We start from the raw sequence: 25,154 nt of genomic DNA, 5'->3' as shown, positions 1-25,154 counted from the left end.
TTTCTAGAGGGTTTTACTTGATGACCTGTTAAAGTTATCATAATGTCAGAGTTTAGGCCAAACCCTAAAAAAATGTGACAATATTTTGCACAGAAAAGTGTATTTTAAAGTATTTTTATTGAATTATATGAGAATATTTAAGAAAAGAAGACAAAGCATACAACTGTGAATAACTGGCATCATGGCTTACAATTATAAAGTAAAAAGAAGTTAAAACATGTTCTAGTACCAGAGAAAACAATAATAAAATTATGTTTAATGTAAAACACTAAGAGCCACTGGTTTCCCATGTCTGCTGGAAACTAAAGAACAAAACAATCCAAACTGTTTATTTCATAAGTAGTTGTACTCGTTCTAGAAAAGCAGTATTGGCACTGACAGTAGGTGAAGTGTTGCCTTCACATTCACACGTTCTTCTTCACTTCTTGACCGTTGCATAAGTCACTTCTTCTTCACCTTCCTCTGGTTCTCTGACCTAAAGGAGACAATGGTGGAGTTTTGAGGTGATTGTGTATATTTAAAGAGTAACTAAACCCCTGCTTTCTGCTGACCTGCCACTAGGGGGAAAATTTAAAAAAAAAACCGTCTTATGGGCGTTTCTCTTTGAGCAGTAAGACACGCCCACTCAGGAAGCCGGTCAGAGCTGGCAATGACAGAGCACCGTCTTCTCAACTACTACACACAATGCATAAGCGCGCACGGACGCACACACACAACAATACTTCGCTACATTGGAAATAGATTCTGTTGCAGAGTAAAATAAATCCAGCACGCCTGTTTCCGTTTGTTGGGGCAGAATAATTAGTTATGCTTAATAATATAATTACTTATATTTTAATCCTTAAGCCTTGGGGTGTAACTTTTCATTGTGTGATTTCTCATGTCTTCAACTTTAACTTGTCTTCACTCTGGGTCAGAACAACCTGTCCAAAGTTTCAAAACAACCACAAGGACAGACACACACACTCACATAGCACACCCCATACACATTCATTCATACACACAAACACATAGTTCGCACACACCTCCGTTTCCATAGCAACCAGATAACGAGGAGCGAACTGTTTTGACTCAAAGAGTAAAACTGTCTTTCTTTCCATCTCCTGCCCTCCCTCTTTCTCCCTGTCTCTATGCCTATCTCTCGGGGGGAGGAGGGAGGGGGGAACTAAGGGGAGATATACGTGGCTTTAATATTGTGTTTCGTCACTCTGTCTTTGGATCGCCTGGCCAGGGGGTCACCATTTTTGTTTCCACTTTGTATTCTTTTATTTAGTTTAGAATAAAATCATTTTTTATTAATTCACCAACTCTTCAGTCTGGTTTTCATCACTTCCCAACGCAGAGGGTGTCATACAGCCAAAACGAGGTAACCTTCCTCTTTTTCCACCTTAACAATTGGCGTCACGAACGAGATCCCTGTCCGGACCGTGTGCGCGGCCCGCGACCCATTACGGGGGTGACGGACGCGTCAATGATCCTAAGCCAGCATTTAATGTGCAGGATACCTCCGTGAAGGCTCGCATCGGGTCGTCGCACGGTTGGCACGGGACCAAAACGGACCACGGTGGACCTCAAACAATTCGGCTAAAAAAGGTGAGAAGCTGGTTTTTTGTTCACAAAGCCTTCATGCTTCTTTTTGTTTCTGTTTTATTTTGACACCTCTGCTGTGGTGCGTGAGAAGGTCGCTCCGGTCCAGTTAAAGTTGAATAATATTAGAAGTGCCCAAAAAGAACCCTGACAGTCGAGTTTACCCCGGTTCGGTACCGGAGGTTGTGTTTTCCTTCAGTTTGGTACTGTTGCGAATTATCTCCCAAACTCTTATTTTCAAGAGCGGTGGTTGAGCCCTGCTGATTCAGAGATTTTTTTATATCTTTGGAGACGGACGGCGGGTGAGTTTTACCCCGGTTCGGTACCGGAGGTTGTGTTTTCCTTCAGTTTGGTACTGTTGTGAATAATCTCCCAAACTCTTATTTTCAAGAGCGGTGGTTGAGCCCTGCTGATTCAGAGATTTTTTTATATCTTTGGAGACGGACGGCGGGTGAGTTTTACCCCGGTTCGGTACCGGAGGTTGTGTTTTCCTTCAGTTTGGTACTGTTGTGAATAATCTCCCAAACTCTTATTTTCAAGAGCGGTGGTTGAGCCCTGCTGATTCAGAGATTTTTTTATATCTTTGGAGACGGACGGCGGGTGAGTTTTCCTTCGGTTCGGTACCGGAGTTGAGATTGTGACTAAGAGCACGGCCGTGCCATTTCTGCCTGATCAGCAGTTAGTAGACTGTCGGGGGGCATAATGGGCAATAATCTAAGTGTGAACCCCGCTAAGCCGGAGGTGGACTGGAGTGCACCATTAGTAGACCAGATGAAGAAAAAGTATGGTGAAAATTGTTGTGACAAGCTGCAGGTTTGGGTGGAATGCTTTGGTTTTCCAAACAGAGGCAGCTTGAGCGAACGCCAGCTCACACAGCTGAGAGACGCGCTATCTGAGCATAAACAGCAACTTTTGAGCAAAACAAAGGTTAAAAGCAATTATGTGAAAGAAATGATGGCACATGAACGCTGTTTACACATTTGGCAGAAAGAAAGTGCACACAGGGCTGCTAGGGATAAAAAAGAAGCGGTTATAATGCCAAAACAGGAAAAAATTAACACTGACACATTTACACACACAAGCAAAAACCCTTTCATCACACACACACAAACCACACCCCCTGCTCCATTGTATCCGGACGTCACGGCTCCACCCTCCACCACGTCACCACCTGCCTCTAACGTTTCTACCACGGCTCTCTGCCGCCCTCTGGTGGCAGAATTGGGCAACACAAGTAAAATTCCAAATTCACAGTGTAATGCTATTGGTCATCCGGCAGAGGGAGCCAAAGCTCCACCATACATTTACCCACAGGCCACAGCTGAAACCCTCAGCCAAACTATGACACACAATGGGGCCACAGAGACTTCATCTAATGCTTTTCCTCCAATTTCATACACTTTGCCAGCAATTCAAGTTCAACCACCATCATACAAACCCACGTTACATGACGATGACGCTGGGGCAGCACATTTGGCCCGTTGGGTCCCACAAGCATGCCCACATGCTGTTCAACCTGTGCAAGAGCCGCAATCTACAACCAGTTCTTCAACGCAAAGCACACCCACCATCAGCCACGGTTGCCACTGTGGACCGCTGACACGATCACGGGCGCAGGTGGACTCCACCTCTGATTTGGACTCTCCAATCCAGAACTTCCGCCTCCCAATGATCGAATACCCAGGCGCAACAGACAATGTTTTGGTTTACAGACACATGCTGCCTGAAATGCTTACAGCAGCAAAGGATGAGTTTCCACCCATCTCAAATGGAGGAGGGCCATTTGGGGATGCTCTCATCGCATTCTGTAAAGTTTGGCGACCAACTGGGTCAGAAATAAACAGACTTCTCAAGACTCTGCTGACTTCAACTGAATATGCCCGCATTCAAATCTTCATCGAAGCACCCCAAAATGCTGGGCTACGTCAGACGGTTTTGGGCTGGAACCCCAATGGAGACTGGGAAAAGCACGTCCAAGCCACCGCCGCACTCCTCGCTCAGACTTTCAGCGTCCGCGTGGACATGAGCCTAATTCAGGCCTGCACGCAGTTACCTACTGAGCGGGTTGACGACTACAGCCGCAGGCTGACAGCCTGTGTTGACACCTTCAGCGGCCACGTCAAGCCGCCACAAGGCTACAACACACCTGATGAATCATCCTACGAGGCCCTAGCTAAAAGCTTCCTCGTATCGGGGCTCCGCCCCTCTCTCCGCTCCACAGTCGAAACAACACTGATTGGCGGATGGCAAAAGAATCGTTGGACTGACATTTTCAAATACGCCTTACATGCTGAGGACCTTGAAAACAAAGCAAAACAAGGCAATGATGGACTTATGCTGGCAAACGCCCTCCCTGCCCTCACGTTGTTCCGACAACACCAAGGTCACACTTCTCAACGACATGATGACCGTGACAGGATAAAAGAAAACAGAGACAAGTGCTTCATCTGCGGCGCACCGGACCACTGGTCAGACACATGTCCCCACAGGAAAAAGCCCAAACGCAACAACAAAAAACGCTACCCTGCCAAGCGGAGGCCTGAAGGTCGCCCTCCAAGAGAGAACGACCAACAGGCAGATTGACTGGCGGACGCGGGTTTGGGAGAAGCCGTGACCGTCCAACCGAAGGATACAACGCTTACTCCTCCGACTAACAATGCACCGGACACATCATCCATTTTAGCCCCAGACACACATTCTATAGAACTGATTAACACAAAGAGACACGCGTTGCAACACCCGGATTTTCACACTGATGATGAGTTATTTAGGCTTTTTCCAGACCTAGCTGAAGAGGTGCAAGCTCAAAAAGCCCTCCAAAGAGATTTGTTGCATGAAAGGTTGTTTTTTGACTCGGAGGCCTCCCTTGATGGGCCGACATCGTGTCTGTTCATGAAGGCCGACGCCTACGAAAGGTTACCGGTAACCAAAATCATTGTTAACGGTACTCCGCTTCAGTTTTTGATCGACACTGGCGCGACAAACTCGGTGATTAAACTTTCCGAACGCTGCCGTCTACAGCTCATCCCATCTTTCGTTTATTCGATTTGTGCTAATGGTGCTACTTCTCGCGAACCCGTGTCCACACCTGCTTATTGTATTTGACCAGCAGGGAACACACACTTCTCCCATCAATTTGTGGTTTCAAACGACTGCCCAGTGAACCTACTGGGCAGAGACCTGCTTCTTAAACTTAAAGCAGTTCTCACCTGCACCGATGCCGGAATCGAGATCTCACGACCTTTAACCCCAGCACAAATGTTCCTCAGACTGTCAGACTCTGTAGAAGAGTCCGCTGGCACACTTTTTGTTTACAACTGGTGGGTTAGTTTTGATGATGCATGCACGCTTAAATTTTGGGCCGCACAACATGTGCCCAAGCACCTCACATTTAAGAAACCTGAGTACAGCCACTGCACAGTACACGTCTCACAACACCCAGACCATCCCTTTGCTGAGACCTTTTACAGGGACACCTGTATAAATGACACCTTAGCCGCCGACTTTCTCTACTTTGACTCTCGACACGCTGCTGTTGCTGTACAGCTAACGGAAGACCAACTACCTTTGTTTGACGTACCCAACTCTTTTCCTCACATCACGGTGGCAAAAATTCCTAACCTTCAGTGGAAGGACTTGGGCCCTTTTGTTCTGCGCTGTCATCTAACCAATGACTGGCAACAAACTGAAGACCTTTTGACATGGTATTCACCGGCCGCGAGTGCCCATCGGGTTAAGGTTCCCCCACTGATCATTGACTGCCTCCGTTCGGTTTTTGCCATCAGCCTATCCACAGGCTATCGACTGACCTCGCTGACAGCACCGCAAACAGGGGACATCTCACCCCTGCTGTCTTCAGTGCCATCTGGCCTATGGGCCAAACACAAGTATGACGTTGGCCTCATCAGAGACTGTGCTCCTGTGGTGATCACACCTAAGTCCTCCTACAGGCCCCACAGGAAACAGTACCCCCTTCGACGTGATGCCTTAGATGGTATCCAACCGGTCTTCGACTCTCTTTTAAAAGAAAAGGTGATTGTGCCATCTGCCGACTCCCCAGTTCTGACCCCCATTTTTCCAGTGATGAAGATTCGCCCAGAAGGCCAACCGACCGAGTGGAGGTTTGTGCAGGACCTACAGGCTGTTAACTCAGCCATCATCCCTCCTGCTCCCCTTGTTCCAAACCCCCACACCATTCTTTCGCTGATTCCATCATCAGCGAAGTACTTTTCGGTTGTGGACCTGGCCAACGCATTCTTCAGTATCCCAGTACACCCGGACTCACAGTTCTGGTTTGCCTTCATGTTTAAGGGACACCAGTACACGTGGACCAGACTGCCACAAGGTCTCACGTGTAGCCCTCACATTTACTGTTCTGCCCTTGAGCAGAGCCTCTGTTCCCTTGTCCTCTCGCAGGGATCTTCCCTGCTTCAGTATGTTGATGACATACTCCTTGCAGCTCCCTCCAAGGAACAGTGTGAACATGACACTATATCTCTGCTGCTTCACCTTCATGAACATGGCCACAAGGCTACACTTTCCAAACTTCAGTTTGTCCAGGAGGCCGTCCAATTCATTGGTCACTCCATTTCACGTGACGGGAAAACCTTGTCCAGCAAAAGAGTGGCTTCCATTGTCGCTCTCCCAAAACCTGCGACCAAGAAGCAAATGTTGTCCTTTCTGGGCATGTGCTCATTCTGCAGAAACTTCATTCCTGACTTTTCAAGCTACGAATGTCATTTGAGGGCAGTGGTGAAAAACTCACCCCCTAAGGCCCTTGTCTGGACCCCTGAAGCCCTCCGTGCTTTTGAGGGCTTAAAAACGGTTCTCCAGACATCCCCTACGCTGGGCATCCCTGATCTCCAACGCCCTTTCACACTGTTTGTGGATGAAAAGGGTGGTTGCATGACCTCCGTCCTGTGCCAGCTGCACGGGGACAAGCTGAAACCTTGTGGCTACTTCTCAAAGAAACTTGACCCAGTTGCAAGAGCCTTTCCGCCCTGTCTGCGCTCAGTCGCGGCTTGTGAGGCTGCTGTGTCCTCAGTTCGTGAAATCACTGGCTATGCTCCCCTGCATCTCCATGTGCCTCACTGTGTCACCTCCATTCTGAGAGACATGCAGACCTCACACGTCTCAGCGGCCCGCTGGCTCAAGTACCACACTACCCTGTTGGGTCTTCCTGATGTGCATGTCCGCCGTTGTTCTACTTTGAACCCTGCTACTCTCCTACCTCTCCCGGAGGATGGAGAGCCTCACTCTTGCATTGCTGCTCTCTCTCAGGTCCTGGTTCCTCGCCCTGACCTCTCCTCTGTCCCTCTCACTAACTCTGACTACATTTTCTACGTGGATGGCTCTGCATCCCGGGACCCTGACACCGGGACTAACAAAGTGGGCTTTGCTGTTGTTTCTGATTCAGCCACTGTTTCCTCTTCCTCGCTCCCTTCTCACTACTCCGCCCAAGCCGCCGAACTCTGTGCTCTCACCGAGGCGTGCCGCCAGGCCTCAGGTAAGTCCGCTACAATCTACACTGACTCTCGCTATGCCTTTGGGGTAGTGCATGACTTTGGGGCGCTCTGGAAACAGCGTGGGTTTCTCAAATCTGATGGCTCTCCTATCCTTCACTCTACCCTTGTGTCTGCTCTTCTCGATGCTATTCAGCTACCTTCCTCTGTTGCTGTTTGCAAATGTGCAGCTCACTCCTCTGCTACTGACAACGTCTCTCGTGGTAATGCACGCGCTGACGCGGCGGCCAAGTCTGCGGCCCGCACATGTGTTCCTCCCTCTTCTTCCTTTCTCTCCACTCCTCAACCAGTCGCCTCTCTGTCTGAACTCTCCGCCTTTGTCACACCAGCCGACCGCCACAAATGGCAGGCCTCAGACTGTCACCAGGTGAGTGGGGTTTGGTACGGCCCCGATTCAAAACCTTGCCTACCGACTGCTCTTTTCCCTGCTTATGCTAAATTGACACACGGTCAAGCCCATGTGTCAAAGGGTGGTATGATATCAGCTGTTCAGACAGTGTGGTACACAAAGGGATTTTCTTCCTTTGCAGCTGAGTTTTGTCAGAAATGTATGATCTGTGCTAAAAACAACCCAGGCAGAAAGAAACCTTTGACTAGCCAGACAGCCCATCCTCAGCCATCCATGCCCTTTCACCACTTGCAGATGGATTTTGTTGAGCTAACACCATGTGAAGGAAAGAAGCACTGTCTGGTCATCATAGACATGTTCTCTAAATGGGTAGAGGCCTTTCCAACCAAACACCAGACAGCCACAGCAGTAGCCAAAGCACTACTAACTGACATCATTCCTAGGTGGGGCATTCCATACAAAATCTCTTCTGATAACGGCACACATTTTGCCAGCCAAGTGATAACAGAGTTGGGACTAAGATTAGACATGGATCTTAGAAAACACTGCAGCTATCACCCTGAGTCCGCTGGGGCCGTAGAAAGAGCTAACGGTACTCTGAAAAACAAGTTGAACAAGTGCATGGACCAGACAGGGCTGAACTGGATCAAAGCTTTACCGCTTGTCCTCCTTCAAATGAGACAACAGGTTAATCCAAAGTCTAAACTTTCACCCTTTGAAATCCTTTTTGGACGCCCACCCAATGTGGGTTTATCCCCCTCAGTTTCGTCCTGGGCTGAGACAGCGCTCCAGGACGACAGTTTGATAAAATACTGTGCACAACTCTCTACGATTCTTACTCTCAACAGGTCCAGAGTACGAGCGGCCCTCCCACTGACTACCACCGAGAACCTCCATGATATCCTTCCAGGTGACTTTGTGATCGTGCACAACGCGAGACGAAAAAGGTGGACCGACCGAAGGTGGATCGGCCCTTTTCAGGTTCAACTGACGACACACACGGCTGTGAAGGTCGCAGAGCGAGCCACGTGGATTCACGCAACACACTGCAGGAAGGTGCCAACACCAGTCGACCCTGATCTTGAGGCGACTGGTCAAACGGAGGAAGTACCAACATCACCACTGATCGTGGAACCGCAGTAAGGAGCGTTTCCTCTTTTCTGGATTAGGAGCAGTGTTTTGAGGACCCTTTGTTTGCCCTGAAAGTTGCAACGAAGGGCAGAAGAAAAAGTCCCCGGGGTTACAAGCTAATCTTTCAAACGGGGCATATGGTCTGTTGAAACCTTTGAAATCCAACCTTGAGGACATCGTGGGAGATCACAAGCATTTTCCCGCTGTGATGAAGAGGTCACGAGCCCCTCTGTTTATGCCCCAGGAGCAGGCTGGAATTATGCCACTATTCTGTCGTTTCATGTCACTCGTGTTCTGGTCATCGATTGGCGCGATGGTCCTGTCCGCGGCTCCAGTACTCCTCTGGCTCCTGGCCTCCAGGGGGACAATCGAGGACACTGGACTTGAACCAATGAATGCAAGTGTTGTTCCTAATGTGAATGATTCTTTTTACAGGGTGACTAATGCAAGCAGAAATAGACGCTGGATAAACGATATCGTCCTGCACGACACTTTAGCTGCGACCAATGTTACTCATCCGTTTTTCACAAACACGCGCACTATCAAGCTAAAAGTAGGGGCCTATCCAACTGTTATGTTTGTTCTTACATGCCTGTGTCATCAACACATCCCCGCTTAACCGCGATACCAATGGATGCTTCCGACTCCTTTTGTTATTTGTCTTACTCTAACTTCGGCATGGGGGACCCCAACCGTTGTTCTAAACAGCCAGTAAAAAAACTGACTATACTGCGCGATGATACATCTTCCGCTATGTATGTAGATTACACGCGAACCACACTTTTTCCCTTCTGTTTCGCCAGAAACGGAACTCGCAAACTAGGCCAGATTCCCGGTCACAATTGCAATTACACTATGGGTCCTGAATGCGACACCGCACATAATTCGCACACCTGTGCCCACGTTCATACACCCGGGACTAATGGCACGTTCAATTTAGCAAAAGGGTTTTGGCTATGCGGTTACAGACTGTATACACACCTTTCCCCCAACTGGGATGGGGTGTGTGCACCCGTGCATGTGACTGATCACACATACGTAGTCTCAACTATTCCCCTTTCGTCACGACGTAAACGCGAATCACACACTCCTTTGGGTTTTGATCCACACGACGCAATCTGGGGCACGGACGTTCCCCCCGAACATAAACTGTGGACGACAGGCCAGAAGGTTACTCTTTCGCTGTTCCCCTGGGCGGGTGTGGGCAAAACACTGCTGCGCGTCGAAACCTTAGACTACAGGTTTAAGGCCTTCGTTAACGCATCATTTTTGGCCCTTACTGGCCTCTCGGGAGAGGTCACGAATATACGTTTAATGGTCCTGCAAAATAGAATGGTTCTAGACCTACAGACCGCGGCCAAAGGAGGCGTTTGCGCAATGGTAGGTGCATCTTGTTGCAGCTTTATCCCGGATAACACGGCAGACGGTCAGATCATAGCAGAGGCAGTCAAAAACATTTCCAGGCTACGCGATGCCATGAATAAGGATAGCTTGGCCGGACCGGATTGGTTTTCCACTCTACTTGCAGGCTGGCGCCCTCTCTTGGTTAAGATCGCTATTACACTGGTGTCAGTTCTTCTTCTTCTCTGTTGCGGTATACCGATCTTGCGTCGTATAGTAGAGGGTTTAGTGCAGAGCGCTTTCCCAAGCCGGCACGTCCGCATAACCGTTCCAGAGATGGAGATCCAGCCTGAGGTGTTTATGATGCATGTTTTTGATTCTGATGATGACTCTGCTCAGTGATGCCACCTACACATGTTGTTTTATGTGCTATGCTATGCTATGCTGACTGACATTGTTTTTGCCATGTGTATTTTCGCTATTAGTGATATATATAGTCCATATTCATTGCCGTGATCGCCAATGATTTTAGTTGCTAAGGGTATTTGATTTTATTGTGATGGCCTCGTCTCACGTAATATTCATTATGTGTTTATGGGGTTCTTTGACTTTTCCTCCTTTTTCTTGCTCCAACTTTGGGGATGCCTGTGTCCCCTGAAAAAAAAAAAAAAAATAATGCTTATATCCATAGTGTTATAACGGTGTCAATATCATTTGTCCTACGGACCAGGAGGTTGCTAAAGTTACACTAATTTTGATTAATGTTTTCTAAAGATAAACAACTCACTAATTAATTTCGTTTTTTTTGTGTTGGACTTTGTCCAAAAAGAGTGGATTGTTGGGGCAGAATAATTAGTTATGCTTAATAATATAATTACTTATATTTTAATCCTTAAGCCTTGGGGTGTAACTTTTCATTGTGTGATTTCTCATGTCTTCAACTTTAACTTGTCTTCACTCTGGGTCAGAACAACCTGTCCAAAGTTTCAAAACAACCACAAGGACAGACACACACACTCACATAGCACACCCCATACACATTCATTCATACACACAAACACATAGTTCGCACACACCTCCGTTTCCATAGCAACCAGATAACGAGGAGCGAACTGTTTTGACTCAAAGAGTAAAACTGTCTTTCTTTCCATCTCCTGCCCTCCCTCTTTCTCCCTGTCTCTATGCCTATCTCTCGGGGGGAGGAGGGAGGGGGGAACTAAGGGGAGATATACGTGGCTTTAATATTGTGTTTCGTCACTCTGTCTTTGGATCGCCTGGCCAGGGGGTCACCATTTTTGTTTCCACTTTGTATTCTTTTATTTAGTTTAGAATAAAATCATTTTTTATTAATTCACCAACTCTTCAGTCTGGTTTTCATCACTTCCCAACGCAGAGGGTGTCATACAGCCAAAACGAGGTAACCTTCCTCTTTTTCCACCTTAACACGTTACATACTGTAAATTACAATATTTAATTTCAAGTAAAACCATATTTTTTATCAGTCCCTGGGTGTTTACTGGTGAGTGAGGCCAGGGGCTCCACAGAACCTCGTCCTCCCTCCCACCGCAGCCTCACATTCCACCTAGAATGTTTTATAGACTTTATATAACACACTTTTTTCTGTACTCTTTCCACCTCTGGTCTATACATACACACATAGTTTGATGAACCCTATGATTAGACTAGAATCTGTTCTTTATAGAAGCACAGAGTCAAAAACATCACCACAGGAGATCTTTTATAGAAGGGGCGGGGCCAACAGTGACAGTTGGTGACGCACGATCGTCACAATAATCCGTCTCAGCCAAAAGCAAAATTCAATTGTAATAGCAGTATTCGACCCTTAGAGGGCAGTAACTCTGACATTTTACAACTAAATACGCACAATTCCAATACTTTTACTAAAATGTTAAAAGTTGGACTTGGATCAATCAACAGCACGACTTAATACTCAAATATATATGTATTCAGCAGAAAAAAGTAGGTTTGGGGTTTAGTTACTCTTTAAAGGAGGATCATATGGACAATTTAATAAAACCAAAGTTGAAGTTTTTGGACACAAACTACTGGGAGCATGTCACCATCGCTGTAAAGAATACTGATATATCCTACTCAAGTAGAAGCACTTGATTAAACTTACACGTAAGTCATACATTAAATACTCAAGTACAAGTAAAAAGTTGCTGAATTAAATAGTACTCAAATTAAAAACTACTAGTTACTTTCACCCTCCATGTTTATTTTTGGTAATAAATCCTAGTATAAACTTAAAAAGAATAGATGAAATCTTACATAATTGAAAATTAATTTATTTTCTTCAAAGGCATCTGTATAAAATAAAAGGTTTGTCAAAATGTAAATTGAAAAATAAACTAAAACAACACTAATGAATTCAATTCAATGCTGTTTTGGTGCGGTACATTACATTTAATCTGATTGGTCAGCTATGATGTGATGCATTTGATTGTTGTCTGGTCATTTCATTTTTTGTAGTTTCACAATGTCCTTTGATCATTTTAAAACAAAAAAAATAATAATTTACTCAGTAACGGTTGGGTGTAGAAATGTAACAAATTACGTTACTACTTTTAAAACACACTTTTAAGTACAAGTAAAATTACTGATTTAGAAATTTAGAAAGTACCCATGAAAGCAACTCAATTACAGTAACATGAATACTTGTAACTTTGTAACTAGGGGTGGACGATATGAGAAAAATATCATATCACAATTTTTTATTTGTAAAATCACGTTCACAATTTTTTTCATTCAAATCATTGAGACTATTTTAAAGTTATTTACTAATAAAACAAACCAATTCACCTGCTTAAAATAATCGGCCTAAATGTAAAAAAGGAATAAAAGATCATTTAAGACAAATTCATTTTAAAATAATTTAAAAAAAATGTATGTAAGTAATTTATCAAACTGGTTCCAAGTACAATTAACATCAAACAAAAGGGCTGACATGTTCTTTTATTCACACACAGCCTTTTTACTTTGTTTACATAAAGTGGTGTAGCATTAGCATTAGCATTAGCAACAGCTGCTACATAACAAGTAGAGTTTAGATTCTTGGTCCGACCCGGGGCCGAGCTCAGGCCTAATTTTTTTTAACTTTTTTTTAAAATTTGTTTTAACCTCTATTACATTAATGTTATTTTTTAATGAACACAAAAACACTTCTATATTGTTGTGGTATCATTTCTAAAGTGATTTCTGCTCGTAGTGGGACGAGATATTGACGCCGTTGTGTTGCGTTTAGTTGTTCAGCGTTCACATTTACTGAATATTGCTGATTTTGCTCATTCCTCACTTGCTGCTGGAGCGCAGGGAACAAATAGGATTATGTGTTTCAGTCAGGTCTGTGCTCCACGTACGGGCCGCCCGCTCTGGTCTGCAATACTGTTACGAACTGGGTTCTATGTTCTGGTTATGTTCCACTTGTGTGTGTTCAGTGGTTAACTGATGCTGAGATTTCCCATGGCAGAGAAGGCATCATGGTTACGTGCAGCTTTCTCTGCCAATGTGTGTCTTTGTTTACATGTGTTCTGAGTTTTGATTGGCTGGGAGGCTGGGCTAAGGGCGGGCGTAAGCGGGGAAAAGACTAGTGAACAATTCTCTTCCCACGGTAGTGTGAGTGTATGACGGTGTAAGATGGTTCTCTGTGTGTTTGTTTATTTTTGGCGTTACTACAACCTCCATTAAAGTCTGTAAAACTGTGATAACGGATCGAGTCACGTCATTACAGTACCGCTACGTGAAGCACCGCGCTAATAATCTACTGGCTGCAATACGTTCAATAAAATAATAGTTTACGTCGGATTTGCTTCGGGCTCAGGCCTACAATATAAGTTAATAGGTCGGGTGTGGGTCATGTCGGGTTTTATGCCCGTGAGCCCGGGTCGGGTCAGGCTGGTTTTTTTGGGCCTGATCTAAACTCTAATAACAAGGCATCAGATCAATCTAGTGATTTCTATTAGTTTTTTAGGTAACACACTCATATTAATAAAATCCTACTTTAATCAGTGTTTGAACGCCTCATTTCACACAGTTTAGACATTCATATCCTTTACAAGATAAAATGTTACTGCTTTGGTTACATTAGGCCTGGGTGATATGGACCAATATTCATATTTCTGTATTTTTCCTCAAAGTGGCAATAGTTGATATTACATTTATTTATTTTTTTCAATAGTTTTACAACAAAAACAATAATGGGTCAAAGTCAGTTGAGAAAAATGCCACAAAGACCTTTTTATTAATCACTAGCAGCACAAAAACAACATTTAGTGTCACTTTTGACTTTTTCCTTCATTGAGGCTGAAATGTGATTAAATTCTGTATTGTTGCTTTTTTCAGGGCAGCTCTGAGTTGCTGAAAGTAGTTTTTAAAGTAAATCACATTCAGGACACTGTCTCTTTAAGAATGTGGAAACAGCAGCAGCAGATCTCTGCTGAGGAGAGACAGAGAGTTAGTTACAGAAGAGAAACACATGCAGTGTTTCCTCAAACATCTCTTAGTTCTTCAACACTCAGAACTGATAGAGTTTTACAGACAGACAGACTGACAGACCTCTGACAGTCACTAACACAGCTGACTGTGTGTCCGTGTACTGGGGGGAGGGGGAGCGGAGCGTATTTCTGCCTGGTTTAAGCACTTAATAAGTATTCTGTGTCTGTAAATAATGCTGACATGCTGACTAGCAAATGGTTTGATTTGGCAGAGAAAAAAAACCTTTGGATGTTCTGTGAATGGACCACAGACATATGACACAGACACGGCACTGCAAGGGTTAAAATGTGAACTACAGGTGGTTCTACAATCTCCGTGATTTGGGAGATCGTCGTCATGTTGTAATCCTTAACGATCTAATAGAGGGTTTTCACAGCGCGTCATCAACCACGTCATCAACCTGGAAGTTGCCATTTTGGAGATAAAGCAGCAGTTCTACAAACAGCACGCAGGCAAAAAAATCCCGAATTTCGAGACAAAATGGTGAACAATTGCCATGTTTTTGGCTGTACTAATCAGTCAAACAGTGAGACACTTTTGAAATTTTATAGATTGCCAAAAATCATCACAAATCACTGAGAACAATCCCACAAGTTATCAGAATAAATGAAGCGCTCGTGGCTAGCAAAGCTAAACCAGGATCTACGAGGCAAAAATCTGGACTATTATTTATCCTGATATCAACTATCTGGTTTTCATCAAGCTCATACACAGCTCTTATAGAATCTTAGAGAAGTTTGGAGGTCGGTTGCGGCTGCAGAGGCTCACGTTAGCAACCGATATATATCGGCAGATAAATCAGTCAGTTCTAATAATTTCACAGTGAACCTGTAGCATAGTTACTCTAAAATAGTATATGACCACCAGGCAATCTTAGATTCAGACAAATCAAACAGTTATAGTTCGTTAGATGCGACTACTCTGGACCTCGATCCTCAGATTGCTACGCCGGCTACATCCAGCAGCCTGTGAAGCAGTGGAGCCTCGTACCAGCGGTGTCCGCCAGCGGAAGACACGTAAGCGGCGTGATCGGAAGCAGGAGCGGGGCTAGCAACCAAGCTAAAAGCTAATCCTCAGAGGACGCCGCTTCCTTCCATCCTGTGTTCTAATGTCCGCTCCCTGGAGAACAAACTGTATCACCTGAAGATGGATTTAAATGCAAGACGGGGAGATGAGGGCGGCGGTGTTTGTAAATAACAACTGGTGTAACAACGGTGAGCTAGTCTCATGTCACTGCTCTCCTGATGTAGAACTACTGGCTATAAAATGCGGACATTGTTCTGCCCTGATCTGTTATAACTTTTGGCAATCTATAAAACTCCACGTTTTTCACGTTCTGACTGATTAGTACAGCCAAAAACACAGCAATAGTTCACCATTTCCTCTCAAAATTTGGGATTTGCTCATTTGTGTGCTGTTTGTAAACCGGCTGCTTATCTCCAAAATGGCGACTTCCGGGTTGATGACGCGGTTGATGACGCGCCGTGAAAACCCTCTATCGCACACCCTTACTTGTAACCCATTACTTTCACCTCTGGTATTTAAATTAGGATAATATGGATGATTGAATAAAACATGAAGTTTTTGGAAACAAACTACTGGGAGCATGTCACCATGTGTTTGTGGGGATTACTTTGTGTATTGTTGAGTATTTAATTTAATTTAATAAAAATTTTTATATTGCAGTCTGCAACTTTTATGACTTTTTGTCATATTTGCTAAAGCTGTCACTATGTAAGGACAGCCTTACATGAAACTAGTAGTTAGTGTGAAAAAAAAATCTGGCTCATTGAGCCAATCTGCTGATATCCAGAATGCACCATGACAGAGCAAAAAGAACCACTCTTTGATGGGCTGTCTGACAGCTGTTGCTCACAGTCCCCGCCCCACGACGTCTTTTTTTACAGTGTATGGTCTGGAGGAGTAGAAGATAGAATTGGTGACTTTTCTGTTTGAAAGGTATTTACTGCTGCTTGATTTACATTATGTTTGATTTGTAATTGTTACACTAGAACTCTGTAGTGCATGTGTTTGTGTGTGTGCAGCAGCTTCTGTGTGGGCTGCTGTTAGTGACACTGTGTTGTTGCTGCTAATGAGGTGTGTGCACATTGAGAGAAAGAAGCACTGCAGTAATATGCTTTTAACAGTGCATGTTATATTACTGTGATGTTGCTGTCAAGCTAATGTTAGCTTGTTGGCTCCTCTGAGGAAGGAACTTTGGAAAGTTTGGAGGCAGGGCAAGAGAGCAGCGGGAAGGGAGGGGGAGGGAGTGATCTGAAAGTTGCGGACTGCACCTTTAAATCTGTATGTTAGTCCATATTTCCATGTTAATAACCATGGCTTGGTTCTTCCTTGGATGGGTAGTATTGATGGGTTGACAAGTAACAAATACTTTATTAATGTACTTAAGTAGTTTTTCTGGTTCTGTACTTTACTTGGGTATATATATATATATATTTATTTTATTTTTTTGCCGAATTTTTACTTTTTTAAACAAATATCTGTACTTTCTACTCCTTATATTTAAAAAAAAAAAAAAAAAAAAATGAGCTCGTTACTTTTAAGACCTTCGAAGATGAACGACGTAAAAAATGCAAAATTTGGTAGTTTGAGCTTTTTTCTGTTTGATCGGTCCCTTAGTTTTATGGTTAATAATTCCAAGTTTTTAAAAACATTAAACTCAGAGCTACTCTGTGTTTAATTGAGCATTTGCTTTTGTTTTTCTTAAAACATTTTATTTACAAATTGTATTAATTATGAGTAGTAAATTCTGCAGGTGTTCATAAAGAGTAATAGATTTAATTAATTTCCATGTACCAGTTTTCTACAAGTTTTTAACAATTTTAAACTCAAAGCTGCTCTGGGTTTTATTGAACATTTACTCTTGACGTGTTTTATTTACAAATTGTATTTTTTATGAGTGTTAAATTCTCCAGATAAAAGATATGGAATTTGCTGGTTTAAAAACCCTGTCTTATTATTAAAGGGACATTAGTTTTACTTTTTATCTATGTACATTTAGTAGCATGTACTTTTTTACCTTTACTCAAGTAAGGGAGCAACTTCAATACTTTGACTTTTACCAGAGTCGTTTTTTATTCAAGTATCTAAACTTTTACTTGAGTATTGACGACTAGTACTTTTGCCACCTCTGATTACACATCACTAAATGATGATGTGTGCGTGTCTAGTGGTTGTGAATTCAAACCCAGTTTGGTTTCTTGTGCTTTAGCGACTCTGCTAAAGTGGGAGCAATGGTTTGACGTAGGGAGTCACTTACCTCTGAGCTGGGCAAGGCCTCTTGGTTTCGGTTTCTGTAGCTGACGGTGACATAAGTCACACTGCTCTCCTCCCCATCCTGAGGTCAAACAAAGGAACAAATCACTTCCTCAGCAGGATTTATTGTCTCAGCAGTTTAAATGTCTTTAGCTCAGGCCTGTCAAACTCTTTGTATTACTTCTGTGTTTATTTATGTCTCAGGAACCTTTATCTCAGGTTAAGTTTACTATGTTTAGATTTTTAAATATGAAAACTTCACATTTTTGGAAACCTCATAGTATAAGCAATATTTCCATTTGCCCCAAGTCCTAAATAGCCACCATCTTGGATTTTACAAAATGGCTGCATTTTCATCAATATCTTAAGCTTCTCTCGTAACTCCTTTTTCGGCATGTACAATAAAGAAAAAAAAAAAAATGTGAAAAAAAAAAAAAAGTGAATGTAACCATGTCGGAAATAAACTGAATAAATAAAAAAATAAATAAATAAATAAATACATAACCTGGAGCTTTTATTTTAACAGCTAATCTATAATTTTCAAAACAAAAGAATGAATGCACCTAGCATGTGCTGGACATAATGGAAAAGAGGGACAATTTGCATGATGGCAACTATGTTGAGGTCCAAAGAAGACAGCAAAACTGTACAAAAAACACACTCCCTACACATCAGACAGTCTACCATCATAGTTGCCATGAAAACGCAGCTAACAAAGCCCAAATCCAATGTGCTCTAGACCGTTACGCACATGCATTAGCTACAGGTCTCCACACGGCCAAGAATCGTGGACAGAAAATAGGAAGCACTAAAATGGACAGATCAGGTCCATCAACATTTACGAAGTCCCATACAAGTCCACTGGATAAAGAAAGATGTTTCTTCTGTCAGAAATACGATGATGAGCATCTCTATCAGGTGAGGAGAGTCACCGTTGGAAAATCTCTTAAAAACTGTTTGGGCGAAGAGTAGAATATTTAATATTTTTTGTTTCATGGGTGACCTCATAGTATCAGGAGGTTGTAAATTGTCTTGTAATACTTTTTCTGGTATAACCGTCTGTACTTTCATTCAACATCTCCTTACATTCGATGGTTTTAAAAAGGTTAATGGACACTAACTTCATAGAACGTTCGTGTCTGATCAATTTGTAAAACCTTCAATAAAACGGAACATTTCAGTGTAACAATTTTGTGGTTGGATCTAACTTATTTATGTTCATATCATTGGATTCCTTGGCCCTGAAAATGGTAGTTTAGCTGTCAAAATAAAAGCTCTAGGTTATTTAGAAGCCAAGATATTGACAAAAACCCTTTTTATGGCGTCTATTATGTAAAATCCAAGATGGAGGCCAAATAGGTATCAGGGAAGATGAAAACATTGTTTTCTGATTGCTTATACAATAGATTTTCCAAAAATGTATAGTTTTGATACTCTCCACAAAAAAAGTACCTGACTATAAGGCCTGTTTAGATTCTTTTTCTGTTTGTTTCCAAAAAGTTCCACCTTCACACGGCAACGTTTTCAAAATGATCTCTGCTCACATGAGAAATAAGAATAAAAACTAAATAATGTAGTCAATAGATGGCGGTGTGATTTTACAATAAACCAAAATAAGCGCATGCGCAGAGAAACTTCAGTAACACTTTACTTGAAGTTTGATACATAAGGCTGACATTAACGCTGTCATTATCTGACATTAGCATGAATAAGGTGTCTTGAAGGCAGTCATTAAGTGTCATTTGTTACCCTAACCTTAACCCTATTGCTAACCCTAACCCCTAACCCTTCTTTACCCTAAACCATAACCTTAACCCTAACTCTTCTAGATCCCTCCACCTAACCCAAAAAATGCCAACATAGCTCCAAAGGTGTCATAATTTAGCAAACGGCACTTAATGACAGCTTAATGACAGCCTTTATGACACCTTATTCATGCTAATGACAGCGTAATGTCAGCCTTATGTATAAAACTTCAAGTGTTACCGAAACTTCTTACGAACACAAGAGTAGAACCCGAATAAAGGCGATCCCTCTTTAAGCCCAAAACCGTTAGAGCCCGACATTATTCTAATCCAATTATCCAATACCTTGAATAGAATCATCATCAGCTTCTTTTACAACCACTCATTTTGCAAACAATTATAACCCTGGATTTCCACTGGATGCGTCGCTGCTCCAAAACTGCTCCGCTGTGTAACTTCAGCGTAATCTGTAGTCCAGCAATCCCCACCGCCTCCGGTTTTGCTGCACATCTGTTGCAGTAAGGAGTCAGGAGATCCCGCTAATTCACGTATAATCGTGCGTTATATGTATGTGTTACAACCATGGATAAATATTTATATGTGAAATACGATTTTAAAAGTGCTGGGATTGGGCCAACCATGGTATCAACGGAAAGGTCTGGTTCCCCCGAGTCTGAATATGTGCTTGGTTCTTGGGTTGAGTCTGAATTGCTAGAGCCGAAACGCACAATTTTGAGGCCGAATCAATAAGTCCCAACCATTAGTGAGGTTTGCTGTATCGGTTGGTGAACCTCTGAGTGCAGTAAAGAGACAAAGGAACAGACAGATTAATGCAGGCTTTCCACACAAATCTGAAGAGAAACTAATGATAAAGCTTTCAACAAATCAAACAGCTGGTTAAAAAGTGAATAAACAGCTGATCGTGAAGCATGTTTTATAATTTCCGATTCATCTAAAAGTGAAACACACTAAGTTTATCTGCATGGTGATGTAAAAAATAGCTGCAACAGTTTGTGAGAAGTGGTGAGTGTTTAAATATACTCACAGGAACACGAGCTCGCTTTGGGGCGTCTGTAACAAACCAATAATACAGATTATTATCTCAACCACTCAGCGATGCAAAGAGTTTTTATTGTCACAACCGTCAGCGACAGGAAGTGGAAAGTTACTTTTCTAGCTCAGCTCAAATCTTTAAAACATGATTTTACATTTCAGAGTTTACTAAATTCTGTGTATATGTGACATCATCATCTGTCTCTTCTATGATTGCTAGACATTCATCCACCTGCATGAGGATTGAAAATTATCTCCTAATTTAATCCTCACTCAAAACTGTCCTCATTGGGAGATAGATTAACTCACAGAGGATTTTGTCTAATTGATGAACATCTTTTTTTTAAAAGACTAGTTTGAAACTGAAGTCGACTCATTCAGAAATAGAGAAACCTCTATTAAATGGTATCAAGAGCTTAAACAGAAATGTCTCATTGTTTTGTTGCTTCTGATCTCTAGAAATGTTCAACCCAATCCTGGCACTGAAAAGTTGTAAAGCCTTGTTGATTTTAAATCAAGGGCAGATCTTGGTTTCATTCATTTAAATGTACACAGTCTATTTGCCAACATGGACATGGTTCACATATGGGAACTTTCACCTGATCCTGATGCAATTCTAATACCAGAGTCATGGTGAAACAAATCTATTTTGGATAAGGATGTTGGTATTGATGGTTACAGTGTCTAAAGCAGTGGTTCTCAAACTTCTTTGGCTCAAGTTCCACCTTTCTCTTAATTCCTTTGTCCGACTACGTCATTGTGCTTAGAAAACTATTTAAAAACAACTATAGAACATAATGATGAAATGAATGAGTGATAACACATTTTAAAGAATCTCATTTTGTAAATAAGTGGAAATAATCAGTATTAAATACAGTGATTTCCAACATTTTTTGGATCGTGACCACATTTTGATTTGAATTTCTGGCGACCCCAAAAACATTTTTTTCTAGAATTAGTTTTTTACCATGTTTAAGCTCAGGTACAGTAATTATTCTTTTTTTTTTTTTTTTTTACTGCATTTAAGCTTAACTAGATTTATATTTCACAAAGCAAACGTGTAAAAATACAGTTGCTTAAGATTGTGTCTTAGTGGTTAGCTCGTCCGCCTCACAGCAAGAAGGTTCTGGGTTCAAGCCCTGGGGTGGACACCTGAGTTCTTTCTGTGTGGAGTTTGCATGTTCTCCCCGTGCTGTGTGGGTTTCCTCCGGGTACTACGGCTTCCTCCCAAAAACATGACTTGACTCTAAAAATTGCCCATAGGAGTGAATGAGAGTGAGTGGTTGTTTGTCTGTGTTGCCCTGTGATGGACTGACGCCCTGTCCAGGGTGTACCCCCGCCCAGCGCCCAATGAGAGCCGGATGTTGGCACCGGCAGACCCCATGACCCTGTAAAAACAGGAGCAAGTGGGTTTGAAAATGGATGGGTGGATATTTTGATTTTAAAGAAAATTTCAGGTGACCTCATTTAAACATTAGGTGACCCCACATAGAATCTCAACCCCAAGGTTGAAAAACACTGATTTAGTGGCTCCTGAATAGATTTATTTCTATAGTTTTTATCATTTCCGGTCATCTCACGCCTGAGGTGGAACCAAGACTGACACTTTATTTGTTCATTTTCCACTTTCTCTCTCTCTCTCTCTGTCTCTCTCTCTCTCTCTCTCAAGTACCCCCTGTAGTTCCATCGTGTACCCCCATTTGAGAAACACTGGTCTGTAGGACAAAATAAGTTTCATGTAAATCTGCTCTTGTCCAAATCAGTGAGTAAGAAATTTGAATTTTTAGCTTTTGACCTTGAAGAATCCAAAACACTTCATTTGACTGTTAATGGGTGTTATAGACCCCCTATTGATACCAGTGATGCTTTACCATCAATGATGAATCAATGAAGTCAAATAAAGTTCTCTCTATGGGAGACTTAAATCTAAATCTGTTACAAACAGTCTGAGATGACCTCAAACCTTTTTGTAATTCATTGAATCTGTTTCAGGTGGTGAATGGTTCTACAAGACCAAACCTTAAATGTCTGATAAATCTACCTTTATTAACCTGATACTAACAAATGTTCCTCATGAATGACATCACTGACCATCGTGTTATTGTCTGAATAGCAAAAATTACTCAGATCAAGCCTCGAATTGTTATGAGACAAAAAATGAAGCAAATTGTGGAGCATTAGAGCAGAATTCAGATAATTCCTGATATTTAAAGTGCATAGACATTCTCCTATGCAGGGTTGGGGTCAATTACATTTTTCAGTTACAATTACATTTTCAAATACCCATGTTCAATTACAACTAAATTACAACTACAGTGGTCAGCAATTTTTCCAATTACATTTAATTACAATTATTTTTTATCGTCAAAGTCAATTACAATTACGTTCTCAATGACTAAATTTCAATTACAATTTATCACAATTACTGAGCCTGAAATAAAAAACCTAATAAAAGTTAACCTTCCTCTTGTGTTAGCTTTCTGTTAGCATCTGAAATATCTATCATCTCATTTATTTCATATCTATTGGTTACCTTGTTAGGTTTTATAATCAATGAAAATATAGGTTTTAATATTTTTAGTGTGGGCGTCTGAGACTTTTGTGTCAGTTTATCCTTATATTTACATTTTTGTTAAATGGTCAAATGTGGTAAAGCTTGATATGAAACATATTTTAATAATTGTTAACTACATATGTGTAGAACTGTACATAGAACTGTAACATGGTTCCCCAGTTTTGTGTTAAATTATAATTGTATTTGATATTTTTTTATAGAATTTTCATGGCAAAGTAATTTATCTAAACTCAATTACAATTTAATTACAATTATGACAATAAGTAATTACAATTACAATTGTGAATGACCCCAACCCTGCTCCTATGATTCTCTGACTGTGAAAAATCAGATGCTATAAATAAGCTTTATAAAGTCAAACCTTTTGTGTATTTAACACACATTTAAAACACTGGGAAACTATAACTACAAAACAGCAAATAAATGAACCTTTATGTTAGACACACACACACACACACACACACACACACACACACACACACACACACACACACACACACACACACACACACACACACACACACACACACACACACACACACACACACACACACACACACACACACACACACACACCTTCTGCTGCTCCAGTTTTCCTCCTGGATTTGATGAAAACAGTCAGACCAACTATGACCAGGATGGTCAACAGTCCGACTGAGGCTACGATGATGGTGATGAAGATGATCTTGTTTGGAGTCGAATCAGACGTTAAATCAACTGGAGCTGAAAACAATGAAGAACATATAAAGACAGTGATTACATGTTAAAGGTGAGATTTGATTGGTCGTCCTACCTGTAGACACAAGTGTGTAGTCAGCAGAAATCTTCACTTCATTGTTTATAACAAACTGGCAGGTGTATCTTCTGCTGTGGTTAATCTGATGTGTTATTATCAGATCAGAAACACATTTCTTCTGTCTACTTTTATAGACTTCATCACCATCTTGCTTCAGTTCATCTCTCTCCTCATCCAGCCATCTCAGGCTGCCTTCTACACAATAGATGCCTGTGTACCTCCACAGAGAGCACGTCAGTGTGACTCCTCCCACTGGATCAGTGCTTTGATTTGCTGAGACTGAGGAAAATGTGAAAGTATGCAAAAAATTAAATGAACAGTGAGATTTGTGGTCAGTACCAGGGTTGGTGTCAATTACATTTTTCAGTTACAATTACTGTAAGTTTTCAATAACAAATATTAGGAACAGCTGCAATAATGTCATGTTACTCACGTGTTAAAATGTTCAGATACACATTTGTGTCATATGTGTTCCTATAGTAACATCTGTAAACTCCTGCGTCCTCAGAGGAGATGTTTGTGATGGTCAAAGAACATCTACGGCCCAGACTCAGTTTATCAGCTTGAGGTGAATCTTCATTAATCTGTCCATCACTAACAATGGTATCAATAGTAGATATGTATCCGTAGTAAAACCATTTAATGCTAGAACATGATGTTTCAGATGAATCCACACTGTTACAGGACATGATGACCTCATCTCCAGCTCTGTGATAGATGTCGATGTAGTCACTGCTGCCTGCAGCAAAGAAACACAGAACAGTCGTTATAAAGTTATAAAATAAAACAAGGATGGGGTCAATTATAATTTGTTATGGTCAATTATTATATTCATCATCATATCGTCAAATGTATGTTCATGTGTACAATTTGTCATGTTTTAATACATGACGACTCCATTACTCATTACACTTTTGAACATCTGATTAAACAGTACAGATCGTATTATTCTCAGTGCAGCACAGTCTCTGCCAAGGCCAGAATCTCTGCTCACATGCAGACATACACTGACGCACACACTTATCAAGACAGATAAAGACTGGAGCCAAACCTTCTCATAACATCTTCATCATCCTCCAACATTTCCACTATGGGCATCTGACTCCCTCCCTTTTGTCTCTCACTGTTGGGACCTTTTCTTATCTGTATAAAAAGCTTAAGCTTTGAAACTGTTGGGGCGGGGCGCGGCACTTCCTTCGGACGTCCGCCTGGACGGACGCTAATTTTGTTTCACTTTGTTCCATCTTGTACCTTTTTTCTTAGT

General features: G+C 42.0%; 1 protein-coding gene across 1 annotated transcript; it reads right to left on the bottom strand.

Moving 5' to 3' along the window:
- Positions 1 to 282: 282 nt before the first annotated feature.
- Positions 283 to 24,522, bottom strand: LOC114461088 (uncharacterized; the record flags this gene model as incomplete). Its single annotated transcript, XM_028442927.1, has 6 exons — positions 283 to 475; positions 17,726 to 17,803; positions 20,512 to 20,537; positions 23,671 to 23,817; positions 23,888 to 24,169; positions 24,324 to 24,522. Coding segments are annotated over 6 exons (789 nt in total), but the record flags the coding sequence as incomplete, so codon positions are not given.
- Positions 24,523 to 25,154: the final 632 nt, after the last annotated feature.

The sequence above is a fragment of the Gouania willdenowi genome, unplaced genomic scaffold (genome assembly GCF_900634775.1).
Source record: "Gouania willdenowi unplaced genomic scaffold, fGouWil2.1 scaffold_93_arrow_ctg1, whole genome shotgun sequence".
NCBI lineage: Eukaryota > Metazoa > Chordata > Actinopteri > Blenniiformes > Gobiesocidae > Gouania > Gouania willdenowi.
The sequence above is the reverse complement of the archived record's forward strand: the minus strand, read 5'-3'. Positions and strand labels throughout refer to the sequence as shown.